The sequence below is a fragment of the Tursiops truncatus genome, chromosome 11 (genome assembly GCF_011762595.2).
Source record: "Tursiops truncatus isolate mTurTru1 chromosome 11, mTurTru1.mat.Y, whole genome shotgun sequence".
In the NCBI taxonomy this organism is placed as follows: Eukaryota; Metazoa; Chordata; class Mammalia; order Artiodactyla; family Delphinidae; genus Tursiops; species Tursiops truncatus.
The window spans coordinates 101,295,995-101,314,297 of record NC_047044.1 but is presented as its reverse complement, the minus strand read 5'-3'; the positions used below and the strand labels follow the sequence as shown (position 1 = coordinate 101,314,297).

At 55.1% G+C, this 18,303-nt stretch overlaps 1 protein-coding gene across 10 annotated transcripts in view; it reads right to left on the bottom strand.

The window, feature by feature from the left end:
* CACNA1C (calcium voltage-gated channel subunit alpha1 C) overlaps positions 1-18,303 on the bottom strand; it is a 485,400-nt gene that overhangs the window by 24,337 nt on the left and 442,760 nt on the right. For 6 of the 10 annotated variants that reach the window (XM_073789178.1, XM_073789179.1, XM_073789180.1 and 3 more), the window contains 6 exons: positions 12,882-12,914; positions 10,344-10,472; positions 9,067-9,132; positions 8,347-8,438; positions 1,016-1,181; positions 329-456 (listed from right to left, as the gene is read on the bottom strand). In XM_073789178.1, coding sequence (XP_073645279.1) covers positions 329-456; positions 1,016-1,181; positions 8,347-8,438; positions 9,067-9,132; positions 10,344-10,472; positions 12,882-12,914 — 614 coding nt within the window. The remainder of the gene's footprint in view (positions 1-328; positions 457-1,015; positions 1,182-8,346; positions 8,439-9,066; positions 9,133-10,343; positions 10,473-12,881; positions 12,915-18,303) is intronic. The other 4 variants (XM_073789181.1, XM_073789182.1, XM_073789184.1 and 1 more) reach the window with 1 other exon arrangement.

Below are 18,303 nucleotides of genomic sequence, written 5' to 3'. Positions count from 1 at the left end.
AGTGTCAGCCAAACGTGGTGGCTGGACTGATGGGCCTACGGCAGAAAGGCAGGCAGGATCTGCCTGGCCCCGGACATCCTGACTCGAGTCCCTGCTGGTTACTCCGACACCAGGCCCTCCTGTCCTGTTCAGCTGAGAACAGCAGGCGTGTTCTTGACTCAGCCAAAGCCCTCCTGTCGCTGGCCCTGACCCTCGACCCCTGTGGCCCGTGCAGGTCAGTGTTTGCTGGGGATCCACCCCGTGCTAACCCGTCTTGACCCGCTCCCACAGGTGCGGTCACGCAACCCCCTTGCGGCTTTGGGGGTCGGGCTCCCCTCTGGGGACTTACTTGGCTTCAGGATCATACTCCGCCCAGATTCGCTTGAATTCGTCCAGGTGGTGGGGACCCAGAATGGACCAGTCCCTTGTCAGGTAGTCAAAGTTGTCCATGATGACAGCTACGAAGAGGTTGATGATCTGTGGAGAACGGAGAGCGCGGGGAGATGCCCTCGGAGGCCCTTCCAGCACGCGCGGTTAGCAGGCCACGCGCGGCAGAAGCCAGTGTTTCTGAAGACGCCCAGGTGGCACCACTGAAAACACCGGCCCCCGGAACGCGGCTCTCTTGGATGAGGACCTGACCCAGCTCCCCTTGGGTTTGTGCAGGTGAACCCCCGCTGTGGGCTGGCAGCTTCCCTCACACCCAGCTGGCAGGCGGGGCTGCCAGGGACGGGAGTGACTGTCCACCACCCTCCCCTTGCTCCTTGTCAAAGTGCCAGAAATGTTTAAGCGGCCTCCTGTCCTGGGGACGACGCCACCACCACAAGGGCTGAGAACGGACGAGAAGGATGCTGGCTGAGCTCACTCTGGGCCAGCTCCGCCCCCTCCCTCCAGTGCGGCTGGGCCGTCCCAGGGACACAGCCCTCTAGGCCGGCCTCCCCGATGGGGCACCCCCGAGCGTGAGCTGCAGAGACGCAGGGCGCGGCTGGCCCGGGACTGCGCGTTGGTCACCCGAGGCCGCGGGTCCCGCCCGGCTCACCAGAAAGGCGCAGAGCATGTAGAAGCTGATGAAGTAGAAGACGGCGAAGCTGCTGCCGCAGGGCGCCTCCCCCTCGGCGCTGCTGCCCGGCTCCGACTCGGGCGCGCACTTCTTGCCCGGCATGCAGGCCAGCATGATGTCCTGCCACGCCTCCCCGGTGGCGCACCTGGTGAGAGACCACGCCCCAGAGCGGCTCACAAGGCCCCTCCCTCTCCTCCCTGGCGGGGGAACCGCTGAACTGAGTCTGCGGTTTGTCAGCCCCCAGTGCTGATACATCCACTACATAGGAAAACATACAGCATCGCTCTGAAGGTCCGAAAATTTTCTGTGAAAGATAACAAGCTGTACCTTTTCTGCAAAGTCCCTCCTTTTGCAATCCATGTTCAATTTTGAGTTTTAGCCATTTGGATGCATTTTAGCTCTGGTTCATTCATCCTTTGCGGCAGATCCTCTATGAGTATACCATTAAAAAGCCCCACCGCCCTGTTAAGGCTTTTCCTTTCTTTGCTGTCTTGCCATCACGAAGGAGCCTGCAGTCACCCCACTGGGCCGTCAGACGCCTGCTTCGGGGTGGAGTTGCCGGTGGACGGCAGGTGTGTCCTCACCGTACTGAGTGCTGCTTGTTCCCCCACTGGCGCTCCTGGCGTCACTGCCCTACAGACTCAGCAGCTCTTTCCTCAGCTTTACTGAGGCAGAATCGACAAGTAACACTGCAAGCTAGAGCGTAGATCATGACGATTTGATTGATGTGCACATTGTGAAAGGATTCTTCCCACCTAATTAACACATCCATCCCCTCACAGATTTAAAAAATTTTTTCTTTTCTTTTCTTTGGCGAGAACATTTAAATTCTACTGTCTTAGCAAGTTCCAGTGATACGATCAGTGTCATCAACTATGGTCACCATGTTATAGGTTAGACCTCAGACCTCATCCACCTTATGGCTGACAGTTTGTGCCCCTTTAACCAGTCCCTCCCCATCCCATGCCCCCCCCCCCCACCACTTTTCTATTCTGAATTTAGACTAGTCCACTCTTGGTATTAGTGAATTTTAAAAAATGTTGCTCGGACTTCCCTGGTGGCGCAGTGGTTAAGAATCCGCCTACCAATGCAGGGGACATGGGTTAGAGCCCTGCTCCGGGAATATCCCACATGCCGCGGAGCAACTAAGCCCATGCGCCACAACTACTGAGCCTGCGCTCTAGAGCCCACGAGCCACAACTACTGAGTCCGTGTGCCACAACTATTGAAGCCCGCGTGCCTAGAGCCCGTGCTCTGCAACAAGAGAAGGCACCGCAGTGAGGAGCCCGTGCACCGCAACGAAGAGTAGCCCCCGCTCGCTGCAACTAGAGAAAGCTCGCGCGCAGCGACAAAGACCCAACGCGGCCAAAAATAAATAAATAAATAAGGTTGCTCATATGATGGGTGTAAAGTGATAACTCACTGTTGTTTTAATTTGGTTTTAAAATGATGAATAGGCTGAGAAATTCTATTTCATCTGCTGAATCTCAGGTTCATGTTTTTGCCCGTCTGTCTCATGGGCTATTTGTCTTCTTGCTCATTTGTGGGGCCTTCAAGCTTTCTTTCTATTAATCCTCTGTCAGTTACACACACTGCAAGCAGCGTCTCCAGTCTGTGGCTCGTTTCCAGCTTTACTGATGGTGTATTGTGATGAAGCCAAGCTTTACATTTTAATGTGGTCAAATCATAATTTTTCTTCTGTTCTGTGCTTTTCACAACTTGTCTAAAAATCCTTCCCTATTCTAGGCCATAAAAATATTCTCCAATATGTTCTAAAAGGCCCAAGTTTTGTTTTTCATAATCATAATAACCCATTAATATGGAATTTATATGGGGCTCCATACGAGGTAGAAATACGCTGTTATCTTTTTCTGTCTAGATAACCAACTTTCTTAATACAATTTATCGAATAGTTCACCTTTACCTACATATGTGAAATAGCTCTTGACATAAATCACATTTCCGTACGTGTATGAGTCTTGTGCCAGCCTCTTCGTTCTGTTCTATCGGTTTATTCATCTGTCTTGACTTCAATGTACCACGCTGTCTTCATCACTCCAGGTTTGCGGCAAGTCTTGATCTCACACAGAGAGTCAGTGCTTCCAGCCTGCTGTCCTGCAAAGCTGTCCTGGCTTTTCCTTTCCTTTTCCTTTTCGATTCCACAGACACATTAGAATCAGCTTGTTGAGTTCTATGAATAATCCCACTGAGACTCTTACTGGAATTGCATCAACATATAGATTAACTAGAGGAATTTGACATCTTTTTGCTATTAAGTCTCCTAACCATGAACCCGATCCAACTCACCATTTATTTAGGACTTCTAAAATGTCTTTTAATAAAAGTTTATAATTTCCCTACATACATCTTTCGTTAGGTTTTTTTCTAGGTAGTTTACTTAAAATAAACAAATAAAATGTTGCTATTATGAATGGTACCTTTAAAAAGTTATATTTTCTGTTTGCAACAGATGTGGAGAGAATACTATTGACTTTATATATAGAAGATCTGCTGAACTCTCTTATTATTCTGTGGTTTCTCTTGTATAGTCACATAGCAATCGGCTTTTTAAAAGTGTTTTATTTACATATTTTCTTTTTAAAATTGTGGTAAAATACACACAACATAAAATTGACCGTCTTAACCATTTTTAGTGTACAGTTCGGTGGCATTAAACACACCCACGGTGCTGTCCTACCGTCACCACCATCCATCTCCAGAACTCTTTTCATCTCGTAAAACTGAAAATCTATGCCTCTTAGACAGTAACTCTCCTCCCCTCCCCCCTACGCCTGGCACCCACCATTATACTTTGTGTCTATGATTTTGACTAAGTACCTCATGTGAGTGGAATCATACAGAAAACTTGTCGTGTTATGACTTCTTTCACTGAGCATAATGGCCTCAAGTTTCATCCATGTTGAAGCAGGTGTCGGAATTTCCTTCCTTTTTAAGGCTGAATAATGTTCCACTGTGGTATAACCATGTTTTCCTTTTCCATTCTTTTGATGGACCTACAGCTGATTCCATGCTCTAGCTATTGTGAATAATGCTGCCATGAACAGAAGTGTACAAATATTTCTTTGAGACCCTGCTTTCAATTCTTTTAGGTATATACACACACAACTGGAATTGCTGGATCATATGGTACTTTTAATCTATTGTTAATATTTTGAGGAACCGTCATACAGTTTTCAACAGTGGCTGTTACCATTTTACGTTCTTACACGTAATGCACAAAGCTTCCAATTTCTCCACATCTCATCAGCGCTTGCTTTTCTGACAGCAGCCCTCCTGATGGGTGTGGGGTGCTAGCCCATTGTGGTTTGGGTTTGTATTTCCCTGATGATTAGTGATTTTGAACACTTTTTCCTGTGTTCATTGGCCATTCACTTATCTTTTTTTGAGGAACGTCAAGTCCTTTGCCCATTTTTAAACTGGATTGTTTATTTTCTTGTTGTTGAGTTTGGCAATCAATTTTTTTGGCATTTAATTTTTTCTTCTTCTCCAATTCTTACCCTTTGGTTTATTTTTCTCGTCTTATTGCATTGGATGAAACTTGCAGTATCATGTTGAAAAGTGATAGCTTATGAGCTCATTTATTATATTTATGGATCAGCTGTTACCTGTTACGGACTGAATGTATGAGTCCCCTCAGAATTTGTATGTTGTGGCCCCAAACCTCAATGCATTGGCAGGCACTTAAGTTTAGATCAGGTCATGGGGCTGGGGACTCATGATGAGATTAGCATCTTTATAAGAACAGGAAGGGAGACTGGCGCTCTCCTCTCTCTCCACCAAGTGGGGACACGGTGATAGGCCGCCATCTGCAGGCCAGGAAGAGGATCCCACCAGGAACAGAATCATGAAACCTTGATTTTGGACTTCCAGCCTCCAGAAATGTGAGAAAGAAATGTCTGCTGTTTGAGCCACTCCATTTATGGTGTTACAGTAGGCTGCCCACACTAGTACATTATCAGTACATGAAAGTGATTGTTTTCCTTTGTTAATTGTCACCTTCCTGGTCCTTTTAATTGTTATAAAGGCTTTTGAGTTGCTTTGCTTGGGTTTTCTAGTCGGATTAGCCTGTTCTCTGTAACCAAAATAGTTATGTCTACATATTTTTATATCTCTAGTTCTTACTTTCTTCTCTTTCTTATTGGTATCAGCCGTATGTTAGTCTTACAGAAAGAGGTTTCCTACCCATTTTTACTCCTGGAAAGTTTATGTAACATAGGAATGATTTATTCTTTGATATTTTGGCAAATAGCAAACATAAATATATTGGATCTAGCCTTTTAGAGGACTAAAATTTTGACCACCTTTTCAATTTCTGTTGTGGTTAATTAAAAAAATATTCTTCTCCAGACAATTTTTGTGATTTCTCTTTTCCTATATAAAAGCATCTAGTTCGTCTAGATACTCAAATATATCGGCATTCATTTGTTCATAATATTCTCATCATTCTAAAAATCACTCCACATCTATAATTATGTTGCTTTTCTTATTCCTGCTGTTGCGTCTTTTTAAAAAAATTGAATTTGATGAAAGTTTGTCTATTTATTGGTCTTTTCAAAGAATCAGTTTTAGAGTTTATTGATGAATGTTTTTGTTTTATATTTTATTAATTTCTGCTTTTATTTTAATAAATGCATTCCTTCACACTTTGGGGTTATTTTCCTATTCTTTTTCCATTTATTCGTTTACTTGCTGTAAATTAAAAAAAAAAGTTAATTTTGGCTCTGAATGGTCCTTTGGCTTACTGGTGCATCTCATAAATTTAAGATAGAGCGTGGGACTTCCCTGGTGGTCCAGCGGTAAAGAATCCGCCTTGCAATGCAGGGCACATGGGTTCGATCCCTGGTCAGGGAACTAAGATCCCACATGCCGCAGGGCAACTAAACCCGTGCGCCACAACTACTGAGCTCGCGCGCCTCAACTAGAGCCCGCGTGCCACAAACTACAGAGCCCACGTGCTCTGGAACCCGTGTCACAACTACAGAGCCCGCGCACCCTGGAGCCTGCACGCCACAACTAGAGAAGAGAAACCTGCACGCCACAACTAGAGAGAAGCCTGTGTGCCACAACTAGAGAAGAGAAACCTGCACGCCACAACTAGAGAGAAGCCTGTGTGCCACAACGAAAGACCCCGCGTGCCGCAACTAAGACTCAAGGCAGCCAAAAATAAATAAATAAATAAATAAATAAAAAATAAATCTTAAATAAATAAATAAATAAACCAAACAATCTCAGGCCCAGGCGAGGCGGTCTCATTAAAAAAAAAAAAAAGGAAGATACAGTGTGTTCACATTCTCATTTCTGAGTAGTTTGTAGCCTCAGCTGCGAGTTATTTAGAAGAGTGGCTCGAAACATTTAAGTGAACAGATCTTGGAGGGACTACTGGTTTTCTGGCTAATTCCTAATTTTTTATGCCCGTGCACCACAACGAAGAGTCGCCCCCACTCGTCGAAGCTGGAGAAAGCCCGCATGCAGCAGCGAAGACCCAGTGCAGCCAAACATAAATAAATATTTTAACAATTGTACATTTTCTGAGTTCTCTCTTTAATTAAATTTAATTAATTCTCTCGTTAATTTGTTCTGATTAATAATGACTTCTCCTCCTCCCCCCGCTCCTTTCTAATTTGACAGATGTGCCAGGTTCTATAATCTCTCTAAAGACACAAATGATGCTTATTTTCAGATATTTTTCATCTCCCTATTCTTTTCCTCCTGATGTGTTCATTCATCTGTTAGGTGAGCGTGGTGACTTCTTTTTTGACATTGGTTTTCCCCCAGTACTTTGGGGTGACTGTTACTGCTCTTTGTGATCGAGAGTCCAGTACACAACTCTGTGGATCAAGTTCTCGTTGCAGGAGCATCTCTGGGGACCATGGAAGACAAGACAAGACGTGCTGCCAGGTGGGGTGGACAGGTAGCTTCTCTTAAAGGGTGGGTTCCCTTGGGGCCCTGCTCTACTTCTTAGACCCCAAAGCCCAGGCTGTGGTGGCAGGGCTCTGTTTTCAGCTTGTGGGCATCAGCAAACGCTCTCCAAACGCGGGCCACCAGCTGTCCTGGTGCCTGGCCCCTGTGGACCCTGAGCTTGGGGAGGCCCTGGCCGCTCTGGCTCCTTCACAGGCTCACCTGCTTTGGGATGTGTTTTCCTCCGAACCTGGTCCTTTGTCCATTGAATCCCATCTGCTTGCCTCCGCTGAAGACTTCCTCAGCACTGCTGGCTCAAAATGGCACTCTTTCTTGGCTTTTATCCTTCCTTATTCTTTCACAAACTATCTCCTGTCGTCAAGGACTTTAGGAAAGGCGAGGGGAGACCCATGTGCCCTGGCTCACGTGTGTCCAAATCCCATATTTAAATGTGGCTCAGGCGTAAACGTTGCTGTGAGGCTGTGGTTTATGATGGCCCCGTGTTCTCACGGCTACCACCTGAGGGAGGGTGACGTCGGACTGACACTTAAGGGGACTGCCATGCTGACTGAACACATTTTGAGCAATAACGGTTCGTGGGCTCGGGTGTGGGGAAAGGATTCCACAGAGCACAGTGAAGGGGGGTTATCTGATGGGGAGGGTCCCTGGATCTTCGGAAAGAACCCCAGGGGCCGGTAAGGGCTCAGTGCGTCTCCCAGCACCTTAGCACGGAGAGCACAGGTGCTGGAATGGACTCTAGGCATCACCAGGGACTGAGTAAACAGTTCTCATCACCACCAGCCCTGGACCAGGTGGGGGTCCCGGAGCCCAGGCTGTGATGAGCTGGATGGTGAGAAGAGCCAGGGGAGGGGCGGCCCAGGGGGTCACTGGGATCCAGAGGAGGAAGGACACGGGGCTGCCGCACGGACTCCTTCCCTCGGGGTCGGGCGGGACACACCCCGTCCCCAGCTGTACCTGTGGCCGCGGCCTCCCCAGAGGGTGAAGGCTGGCGCCGCTCATCCGAGGGGGGAACTAAGTGCTGTGGACGGAACCACTGAGACAGACAGTGGCACCCACTCCGGCAGCTGGGCTTGTCTGAGGAGGAAACTGAGGCTCGGAGGCATCCGCTGTCTCGCTCAAGGTCACTCGAGGTCACATAGCGAGTGTGCTGCAGGCCTGGCTCAGTTTCCAACCAGGGTGCTCTTGGAGTTCGATTCTGACCCCCTACTGGCTTCCAGGGTCAGCGGCAGGGGCCGTGTCCAGTGGTTATGAACAACAGTGAGAGGAAGGCTTCCCGGTCCCCCAGCCCCAGCTCTCGTGGTGCGCCCAGGCCAGGGCCGCGCCGGGCAGGCGTCCCGTGTGCACCTGTCCGCACCTGTGTGCACGCTCACCTGAAGAGCAGCAGCACGGCCTGGGGGAAGGTCTGGAAGTTGTTGTTCCTGTTGATCTCTGTCGTGTCATTCAGGGCGATTTTCCCGAACACCTGGCAGGGGGAGAGGACGGGGTCCGTGAGCTGTGGACAGAGGGGTCCTGGTTCCCACCCATCGTTCAACGGTCTCTTCAGGGGTCACAGTTCACCCTGGATGGGCTGGCCCATAAGGTGAACAGAGTCCCCTCTGTGACCTGGAAGGCCTCGCGGGGGCAGGTACCTGCTGCCCTGTCCAGCCCCTGATCCCAGGACCCCACTCCGGACAAGCATCGAAGAAAAGTGCCCTCGGCCCTCGGGACGGGCCCTGGGCCCAGCGGGAGCGGGGCTGAGAGGGGGTGGAGGCTGAGACCCCGACCCTGCGTCTGTGCGGGGACAAGGCTCGCTGGCCTTCCTCTTTCTTTTTCCTTTTCTTTTGGCTGCAGATTGTTGAGACGAGTTTTCTTTCCTCTTTAAAAAATACTTTATTGAGGAATAATTAACAAATAGGCCCTTTGCATAACTTGGGTGAGTTTTTCCCTAGAGAGAGTGGAACCTGGGCCAGGGGCAACGGGGAGAGAGGGTCTGAGAGCTGTGCACCCCCAGGACACCGCGGGGGTGGGGGGAGAGGTCCAATTCCGGTGACCTTTCCAGCCTCAGAAGGAGGGGCGGGTGTCAGGGGATGCGGGCTGGGGGCCGGGCGTACCTGCATCCCGATGACGGCGTAGATAAAGAACAGCATCACGATCAGGAGGGCGACGTAGGGCAGGGCCTGGCGGGGGCACAGATGCCGTGAGGTCGGCGGGGCGCCGGCGGCTGGGCCCCTCCCAAGGCGGCGTCTCCTCCGTCGCCAGCTGCTGCCTGGCTTGGGGGGCACTTCCAGGAGCCCCGCAGACGTTCTGGGCACTAAATGGGAGGAGCCTGAGCCTGGTGCCGACCCCTCCCCTCACCTGGTGTCAAGCACCTGAGACCTGGGGAGGTCCGCCCAGAAAGGTGGGCTCTGAGCTCGGGCCTTGGCATGACGCTCCCTCGGTACAAACAATCTAGAAAGAGCAAAACACCCTCCCGCCACCCACCTGTCCTCGTGCAGCCGGAGGGCCGTGGGGGACACCCAGCAGCCCCTCCCCCCCCACAGCCGTAAGCTATTTCGCCAGGTGTAGGAAAGGCAGGAGAAGGGGCACTAGACAAAAGCGAGACCCTGGGCTCACGCCCGTTTGCACCACTGTAGCTGTGGGAGCTGGGCTGGGCTTAACCTCCCTGAGCCTCAGGGTCCTCATCTGAAAAATGGGGAGAAAAGCAACGACCTCGGGGGGGGTTTGGGGCCTGGCTGATTTAAGGCTCGCAAGATGCTTGGGCAGGGCCTGGCCCGCGGCCGGCCGGCCTCTGCGCTTTACTCTCTCGGTGTGCTCGCCGCCTCCTCCCCGGGAGGGGGCCTCGCGGCTCACGGGGTGGATGGAGCCCGCACACCACCAGGTGGCACCGCGGGACCACGGGCCATCCGGCCTGGTGGGCGCTCGGGCTCCACCTTCAGTGGCGCCCAGGAAATGTCGGGGGTGGGTGAGCACGTGGGCCCGGTACAGTCACCCAGGGCTGAGGCCGGGGCCACCGTCATTCTGCTTTCACAGAAGGAAACGAGTGCTCGGGGCAGAGAACTGGCCCCGCGGTGGGCAGCCCTGGGTCCACACGGGGCACACCAGGGTCCCGGGGGGTCCGGCTAAGTCCCTAAGCAGGTGCGGGCAGCAGACCCTGCTGAACCACGGCCGGGACGAGGGTGCCAGCCCCGGGCTGACAACACCCGAGTTGGGAGGGGTCATCGGGCCACCTCTGCCCATGGCTTTCAAACCTCTTCCACCCCCAAAACCCCTCTGTGCAGTCAATTCTCGGGGCAAATCCACAAAAGAGAGAAGAAAACAGCACGCTCGCAGCCTCCCCTCAGCTGGGAGCATCGTCCCAGGTGGGTACTGGGAGGGGGCCGGGGGGTACCTGGAAGGACTTGATGAACGTCCACAGCAGCGTCCGGATGCCCTCCCCACGGCTCAGCAGCTTGACCAGACGCATGACCCGGAAGAGGCGGAAGAAGGTGATGGAGATGCGGGAGTTCTCCTCCGCGTTCTGGGGCCGTTAACACAGCAGTTAACACGCAGGCGGGCGGCGGGGGCCGGCTGCACTCGACTCTCCCGGCGCCCACGGGTAGGCCCAGCCCCAGGCCTCTGCAACGCCCGGCCGTGCCCAGGCCCCGAGCCTCTGCCCCAGCATCCCTGGTCTTAAGCCCCCCCCGGGGCGGGGGCGGCAGGTGATTCCCTAGAAATTCCATCTGCTCTGAAATCTAGGCCGAGAGCCGCCTTGGTGCCCCTGCTGCCCTCCTGCTTGGCTCAGCTGAGGGTCCGGCGTCCCGAGCGGCACCAGCGCTCTGGAGGTCCTGGGGGGCGGGGGCTGCCCAGCCTCAGCACTCGGTGTGCCACCTCCCCCCACGGCTGTGGATGGGCCCGGGCCACAGCCCCTGCTGCCCCTCCGCTCCCTTCTGCCCTGGGCCCGCCGGCTGCGCAGGTCTGGGAGGGGTGGAGGCCCAGGCAGTGGAGCGTGAGCCCTGGACGGGTCTCCCTGCCGTGAGAGGACCGAGGGGTCCTGCTCGGGGCGGGTGGGCTCCCCAGGGGTGTCCTGGAGCGGGCCCGGGGCTGCTGGGCCTGGGGGAGCCTGGGGCCGGCGCATGCCTGGCCGGGGGTCGGGGGCCGGACACGCAGCCCCATCACCCTCTCCTCCAGATCTGGGAACAGTCAGCACAAAATGACCCCCGACCCCCCTCCTGCCCACACCGGCCAGAGAGCTGGGTGGTGCCCGGGAGCTGGCCGGTTCCCCAGAGCCAGTGCAGCCCCCAGCCCCGTGGGCACCGGGAGAGAACGGACCTTCGGGCTTCCTGTTACGGCTCCTGCTTCAGGCCCCCTGCTTGGAGGCGCCTCTGGCCGGGTAGTTGCTGGGCCCCACGTGGGCCCCGATTCTCAACTCCCGCTCCTCTGGCTTCATTTCTGACCGTCTCCAGGTCAGATCTGGCCTGGCCACGCCTACGAAAATCCCACCAGCGCCCGAGCCCTCGCGGCTCCTGGTTCTGACCCTGTGACCGGGGCTCCAGGGGCCGCTCCCCTCACCCCGATCAGAGCAGGAGCCCCCTGAGGGGGCCGGGTTTTACACGCGCCGGCACACCCTGCTCCTCCCGGGGCGGGCTGCGTCTATCCTTCTTCTGAGCCAGAGCTGGTCCCCTGGGGCGGGCTGGTGGCTGGGGGCCGCAGGGGCTGGGGGGGCCCCGGCAGCAGGCCGTCTGGCCCCCGGGCCCTACCTGTCTGCATTTTGAAGTCTTTGATGCCCTTCATCTCTGCATTTCTGTCACCCGTGCACCTACGTGAAATTCTACTTTCTCTCCTTCAAAGGAGGTGGTGCTTCCCCAGAGGAAGGGCAGAGGAGGCTCAGGGCCTTGGAACTCGGCCGTCAGACCCACTGTGCTCCAGAAGGGAGCCAGAAGAGAGCGCCAGCTTACACGGAACTCAGCTGGGCACCGAGAGCCTGGGAGGTTGGCGCCGCAGAGGCATCTGCATCTGACTCGTTAAAAAGCAAGACGCAAGCCTCCAGTCTGAGCTCGTCCTGGGTTCAGACGCCGCAGGTGCCTTACGCTCCACTGACCGGTGACACACGGGCAGCACGTCCAGGCTCAGCCCTTCCAGCTATGGTCGTGGGCTTCATCAGGAAACATCCCCACCGATCTTGCCTCTGTCTGCTGACCTCTGGGGTTCGGGGAATCAACTCATTCACCGGCCCTCCTAAAAACCCACGCTTGGCCCACGTTTGAAGTCTGTGACAGCAGCCTCTTGGAGACAGCTGTTCCAAGGAGACTTCAAGGTCACACCGGTCGGCCTCTCTATCACTTTAGCCAAAGATTCCTAGAGCAGAAGCGGTTCCCACCAGACGGTCTGCTGCAGTGAAGCGGCCGTGGCCTAGTTTTCAGGCCCCTCACAGGTAACACTGTTGGGGTGATAGGAAATCCAACCACTCTCTGGGTAATGAACCCAGCTTCACCGCTTACTGGGGCCTTGACTCAGAGCTGGAGGACGGCCTGGTGACTAGGAGGACCTCCCCGTCTCTGGCTATGTCACCTCTCCTTCCTCTTTCCCAGAGGCCTCGCCGTGGCGCTCGTGGGCGCCCCGTGCAAACCCCACGACAGGTTCAGGGTGGGGCCGTCAGCCAGCGGAGTCCTCAGGACGTTTAACAGGAAATGGCCCTCGGGTCCGATCCTCTCCCCGTGGCTCATTAGACAGTCAAGGTCATGGTGAACCGCCACCCACAGGAAAGCTCTAGGATGGAGACGTCGCACACGGCACTCGGCAGCTACAGACCAGGCAGGCAAGGCGCACGGCAGACACGGCAGCATGCATCGGGGGCTGGCTTCCGAGATGCGGGGGGTCGGGTGGGGGAGGTGGGTGCGTTAGAGGGGGTCACAGAAGCTGACAGCGTGGTTTGGAGGTTCGGTCTTACCATAAAGGGAGAGCATTGGGTATGTTCAGCTGGCTTTAAAGAAAGGCAGACAGAGATGAGCTGTAATGAGTCTCCGAAAAAGACGCCGGCGTTCTAGGTCTTGGTAACACAGGAGCAACGCAGTGGCAGGAGAGGGCGACAGCGCCAAGGGGAGGGTACACGGCACAGGCCGGGCGCCGCCAGAGTGGACTCTGGGTGCTCTCCTGCCCGGAACCATCTCTGGCTACAGATTAACTACTAATTCACACCTGTTATCACGGAGTGTTCCAGATTTTGAGGATGGAGGTTTTGTTTGTTCTGAATCAGCCGTGTGTCCTAAGGTAGCCTCCAGGGGCTGACCCTGCACTCGCTTACCCAGCACTGCCCGCTGAAGGCGAGAGACCTTGCCTGTGCCCAAGGCTGCGCTTTGCCCACGTGTATTTGAGCAAAGGGGCCCAGGGGCAGTGGCCCCCCAGGTCCAGGGGAAGACTGAGGTTCAGTTACCCCCTCAAGCTGAGGCTCAGGGAGAAGGGCCTGCTGGCTCCGGATCTCCGGGTGTGGACCCTGGACACCGGCCTGAGATAAACGAGCGTGGATCTGTTTATTCAATTTGAAAGCCCTGCACACAATTTAGGACATTATTGTTAACACCCCGAGAAGCTGTTCTCAGGGGTCTGACTCTGGGCCCATTAGGGGGCAGGGGCCGAGGGGCCCGGCCTCAGGGACGCATCCCACAGCAGCCCCGAGCTGCATCCGGGAAGGTGCCCTGCCCTGCAGCCCCGCACACAGAGCACAGCCGGGACTGGTCCCCGCCGCCTGGGCTGCCAACTGCTTCTAGAAGGCCACGACTTCACTCTCACCCTCCATTTTCAGAGGGTTGCTCCTGTGTTTCTGTTTTCAAGGTATAAACAAGGAGAACATGTAACGGGGTTTTTCAAGGACGGAAATGTGCACGAGCAGACGTTTGCTCGCAGACTGAAAAGTACTTCTCTGGTAACAGGTTTCTCAGCAAACTCCTTTCGTTCCCATTGCAAGTTGGGACGTGTCCTTTTCGGGGACTGGGGGAGACACGGGGTGAGGGAAAGGAGGAGAAGGGACAGGACGCCTCTCTGGTTGTTTATGAACAGTCTAGATCTGTCTCTGCTTCACGACGGGCTGCAGCTGCCAGGTCCACCCACGTGCCTGGACGGGGTAGGGTGTCTAGGATCTGGCCAGCAGGCTGAGAGAACACGGAGACGGACACGCACACGCACGCACACGCACGCACACGCACGCATGGAGGAAGTTCCAGGCTGGTCAGGGGCTTGCGCCCCGGTGTTAACCTGTGAGGAGCCCCATGCCTCCCGGGCTTCAGTGGGGGAGGGGTGTGAGGGCCGCACAGAGGTGAGTCCACAGGCAGTGCTGGGCTCTAGGCCGAGCGCCCAGCAGGCTCTAGCCTTGGACGCACCCTGAGAACCACCAAAGCTGCCCATTACTTCCAAGAGCCCTGGGCAGACGACTGAAGGTCTTCTGGGTCAACCCCTTCCCGAACGGGACCAGAATGCGGGTGCTTTAGAGGACCTGCCTGGGTCACCTGGCCCGACCGAATTCACCCCCAACCGTGAAAAAATCAAAACTGCTTATTTTACTGCTTAAACCTTCAGAATCCTTCATTTGGGCTTTTTAAATGTCTTACCTGTCGTTTTCTTGTTTTTAGCCTTTTATGTTCCCGTTTCAGACTCATTTCCGTAAGTCCCATTTTACTCCAAGGTTTGCCTTTGGGTCTGTTCTAATCGCCTGGGGCATCATACGATTTTAACACTACGTATGAATTCAGCAACGCTTTTGTTTTTGGCTGTGCTGTGCAGCTTGTGGGATCTTAGTTCCCGGACCAGGGATCGAACCTGGGCCCTCAGCAGTGAAAGCACCGAGTCCTAACCACTGGGCCGCCAGGGAACTCCCCAGTAACCCTCAGGATCCATCCCTATGGCCGTGGAGAGAGGAAGGACGGGCCTCCGGGAACCCAGCGTCCAACGAGCCTCACTTGGGGAGCATGTGGAGACTCACGGGCTCGTTTTTTTCTTGGGCCTTGAGTCTTCCTCTTCAGAGGCTGCTTCTGACTTGCGGGGCAGGGTCACCTGTCAGCCGCTCGTGTGCGCCTGTCCTCATGTGAGGAGCTGTGCTTACAAGGTCCACGGGCTGGAAAGTAACTATGCGTCGTAACAAAGCCGGAAGGCAACCAGGAGTGATTCCTGCAGGAGAGTGCAGGAGGGGGCCCGTCGCACAGCCCTGCCCACAGAGAACCACTGGCTGACGCACTGCTGCCCAAGGTCACCCCCAGATGCCCGGGCGGCCAGGAGACGGGCGAGTGTGTCTGCCGATCGCTGTGATCCCCCAGAACGTCCTGAGGGACCTCCAAGCGTCACTTCTACCTTCTGAGCTAAGTGCAGGATTAATGGGGAGCCCCGAGGGCTTGAGCTGCCCCCCTCGGATGCTTCCCCAGACTCGCTCCCGGTGACCCCCTGCCCTGCACCCTGCCTGCCGCCAGCTCGTGTCCACGAGCGGGGAGCACGCAGCCCGTTTCTCAGCCGCCCATTCTGATCTTTGCTTTCTAATGATCTGGTCATTTTCAAGGGGTTAGGGTATCAGGGCAATTAACTGAATTTGCTCTTGCAGTTGGTAGGAATGAAATGAGATTATTCCTCCCCATGTGGGGCAGAGGTGGGACACTGTCAGAGAGGCCCCGGGCCAGCAGCGGGGACAGACCCTGCCCTCACCTGGGTACATGTATGTGGGTCACCTTGTATGGTTCAACCGGCAAAGACCTGGGGTGGCTCTGGAAAACTGCCTCTCCGACCCAAGTTCAGGACCAGACGAGAAACACCACCTCAGTGGATGAAGCCTTTGTTTCCGGAATGTCCTCACTGTTCCTTTTCACTGGGGTGCTCTCTCTAGACCACCCGTGGGAGCCGAGGGGACTGAGGGGCACCAGAGCCTGCAGAGAGGGTTCTCCAGGACGGACGGACACCAGAATCGGTGGGGCGTTTCCCAGTTTACATCCCGCTGTCTCTCTGGAGAACGGAGAGGTTGTTGGAAATCGCTCTTGACCACATAAAAAAGGGACGGCTTCCTCTCCCTTCTCCTCTTTCCCGGCCCCCCTTCTTGCATAGCTGGGAGGCGAGGGTTAGCGGGGAGGTAGGGCCAGGCGGTAGATTTTGATATCCTGACTATCTTCCAGGATGTTCTCCGTGATCGGCGGTTCGAGGGCACTTAAGAGCAGCTGTGTGCCGCGGCTGCGTCTCCTGGCCAGGCTGGCTTGGAAAGGGGCAGATGACCTGCCTCCCTGCAGGGAAGGCTGAGTCCAAACAGGCCGTCGGACAAGGGCCCAATCCCCGTGGCTGCCGCTGAGACAGCGGTTATGTATCGGTCACTGAAATTCCACATCTCTCTGAACCGAGTCAAAAGCAACAGCACGGGAACGTGTGGATCTTTTACTGGCTGCCCGCCTACAGAAGCCTCTGCTTGAAGAGACAGAAAACAAAAAACCCTTGTCCAGAACTCAGGGAGTGGATCTGGTATCAATTCCATCCCAAACCACCTGAAGACCTGGGTCCAGCTGGCATTCCCCCTCCGCCTGCCATCCCCCTTCCGCCTGCCATCCCCCTTCCGCCTGCCATTCCCCCTCTGCCTGCCATCCCCCCTCCGCCTGCCATCCGCCTTCCGCCTGCCATCCCCCCTCCGCCTGCCATCCCCCCTCCGCCTGCCATCCCCCCTCCGCCTGCCATCCCCCTTCCGCCTGCCATCCCCCTTCCGCCTGCCATCCCCCTTCCGCCTGCCATCCCCCTCCGCCTGCCATCCCCCTTCCGCCTGCCATCCCCCCTCCGCCTGCCATCCCCCCTCCGCCTGCCATCCCCCTTCCGCCTGCCATCCCCCTCTGCCTGCCATCCCCCTTCCGCCTGCCATTCCCCCTCCGCCTGCCATCCCCCTTCTGCCTGCCATCCCCCCTCCACCTGCCATCCCCCGCCACCAGCTCTGCTTCTCTACTCCAACTGTCTCTAATCTCATCTCGATTTGATCTGCAAGACAAGACGGTAGTTCACCTGTGAGCATGTCATGGTGTCGTAGGGGGTGTCTGGGGGGTTGGGCTTTGCTGGCAAGACCCCAGTTAGCCTAGGGTGGGAGGGTAAATATGAGGCTGGTACACACAGAGAGAGCTGGGGATACGGGAGTCAAGGGCTTCTAGAGACATCTGACGCTGCTTTCGTGGCCAGGAGCCAGCCGGCACACGTTCAGGGCTGGGGGTTCTCATTATCCTTCTAGCCCCTCTTCCAACCGGGAGAAACGCACATCCCGGGAGCTGAGGTGTGGCCCTGCGGACGTGGAGGGGTTGGGAGGTGCTGACGGTCAGAGCCGCCAGGGGTGGCTGCAGGGAAGGAATTTTAAGGTCAAAGTAAAATCTGTTGTAAACTGCTAGCTCTCTAAGGTTGAATGAAGTGCTTTCTTGGGAGGGAGACGCAAGGTCTAAGTAAGCACGTGTCAACTAGGAGACACAGCGGAGGGTCGGTGCCACAGATCTGAGGGCAAGTGAAGGAAATACCGATGGTCAAAAGCAATTCTTATGCCCAGTTTCCTTTTCGGTCCGGCACGAATGGAGGAATGGAATTGGGTTTGAGGAAGAGAAGAGCTGGGTGGGGGTTGTGAGGAAGGCGGAGACAAGGACAGAAAAGGGTGGGGCGCAAGTGAAGGTCACCTCAAAGATGCGAGGGCGGAGGGTGGAAAGGCAGCCCCCCCCCACCATGGGCTTACATCTGTTTCTCCAAAGGAAAATTCCACCCAGAAGGGGAAGGAGATTCTAGCCAGAAAGGAGAACCTTTGTGGTCCTAGGCACTCAGTTAAAATGCCCTTCTGAGCACCCCTTGAGGGGTCTTGGCCCCAAGGGGACTGGAGGAGAGGGCAGAGCAGCGGTGTGGGGGCTGAGCTGTGGTGACCGGCCTGTGCTGTCAGTCATGCTGCGGAGTGGCTGAGGACTCAGGGCTGCTCACGGCTCACCTGCAGCCCGACGGCTCCTCAGGGGCTGTTACCTGCCAGAGCTCACGCTACACGGGACTGATTACAAAATCGCCAGGGCTGTCTTATCTTCCTTGGGAGGGACAGTCATTCAAACAGATAACCAACAACGGAACTCATGAAAAATAAATGAACAATCAGCTTGCCAGGAGCGCTCACAAAATCCCATATGTGGGGGCAGAGGAGAGAGACAGAGACAGAGACAGGGACACAGAGAGAGACACACACACGTGTGGACGGACACGGTGAGCCTGAAGGATGGAGAAGAAAAAGAGAGAGAGAGACAGAGACAGAGACAGGGACACAGAGAGAGACAGACTCAAGGAAACAAACCAGCGAGAGCAGCCGGCCCTCAGGAAGCAGCGTTAGACAGTGAGTGCTTTGGGGGTACCTGTCA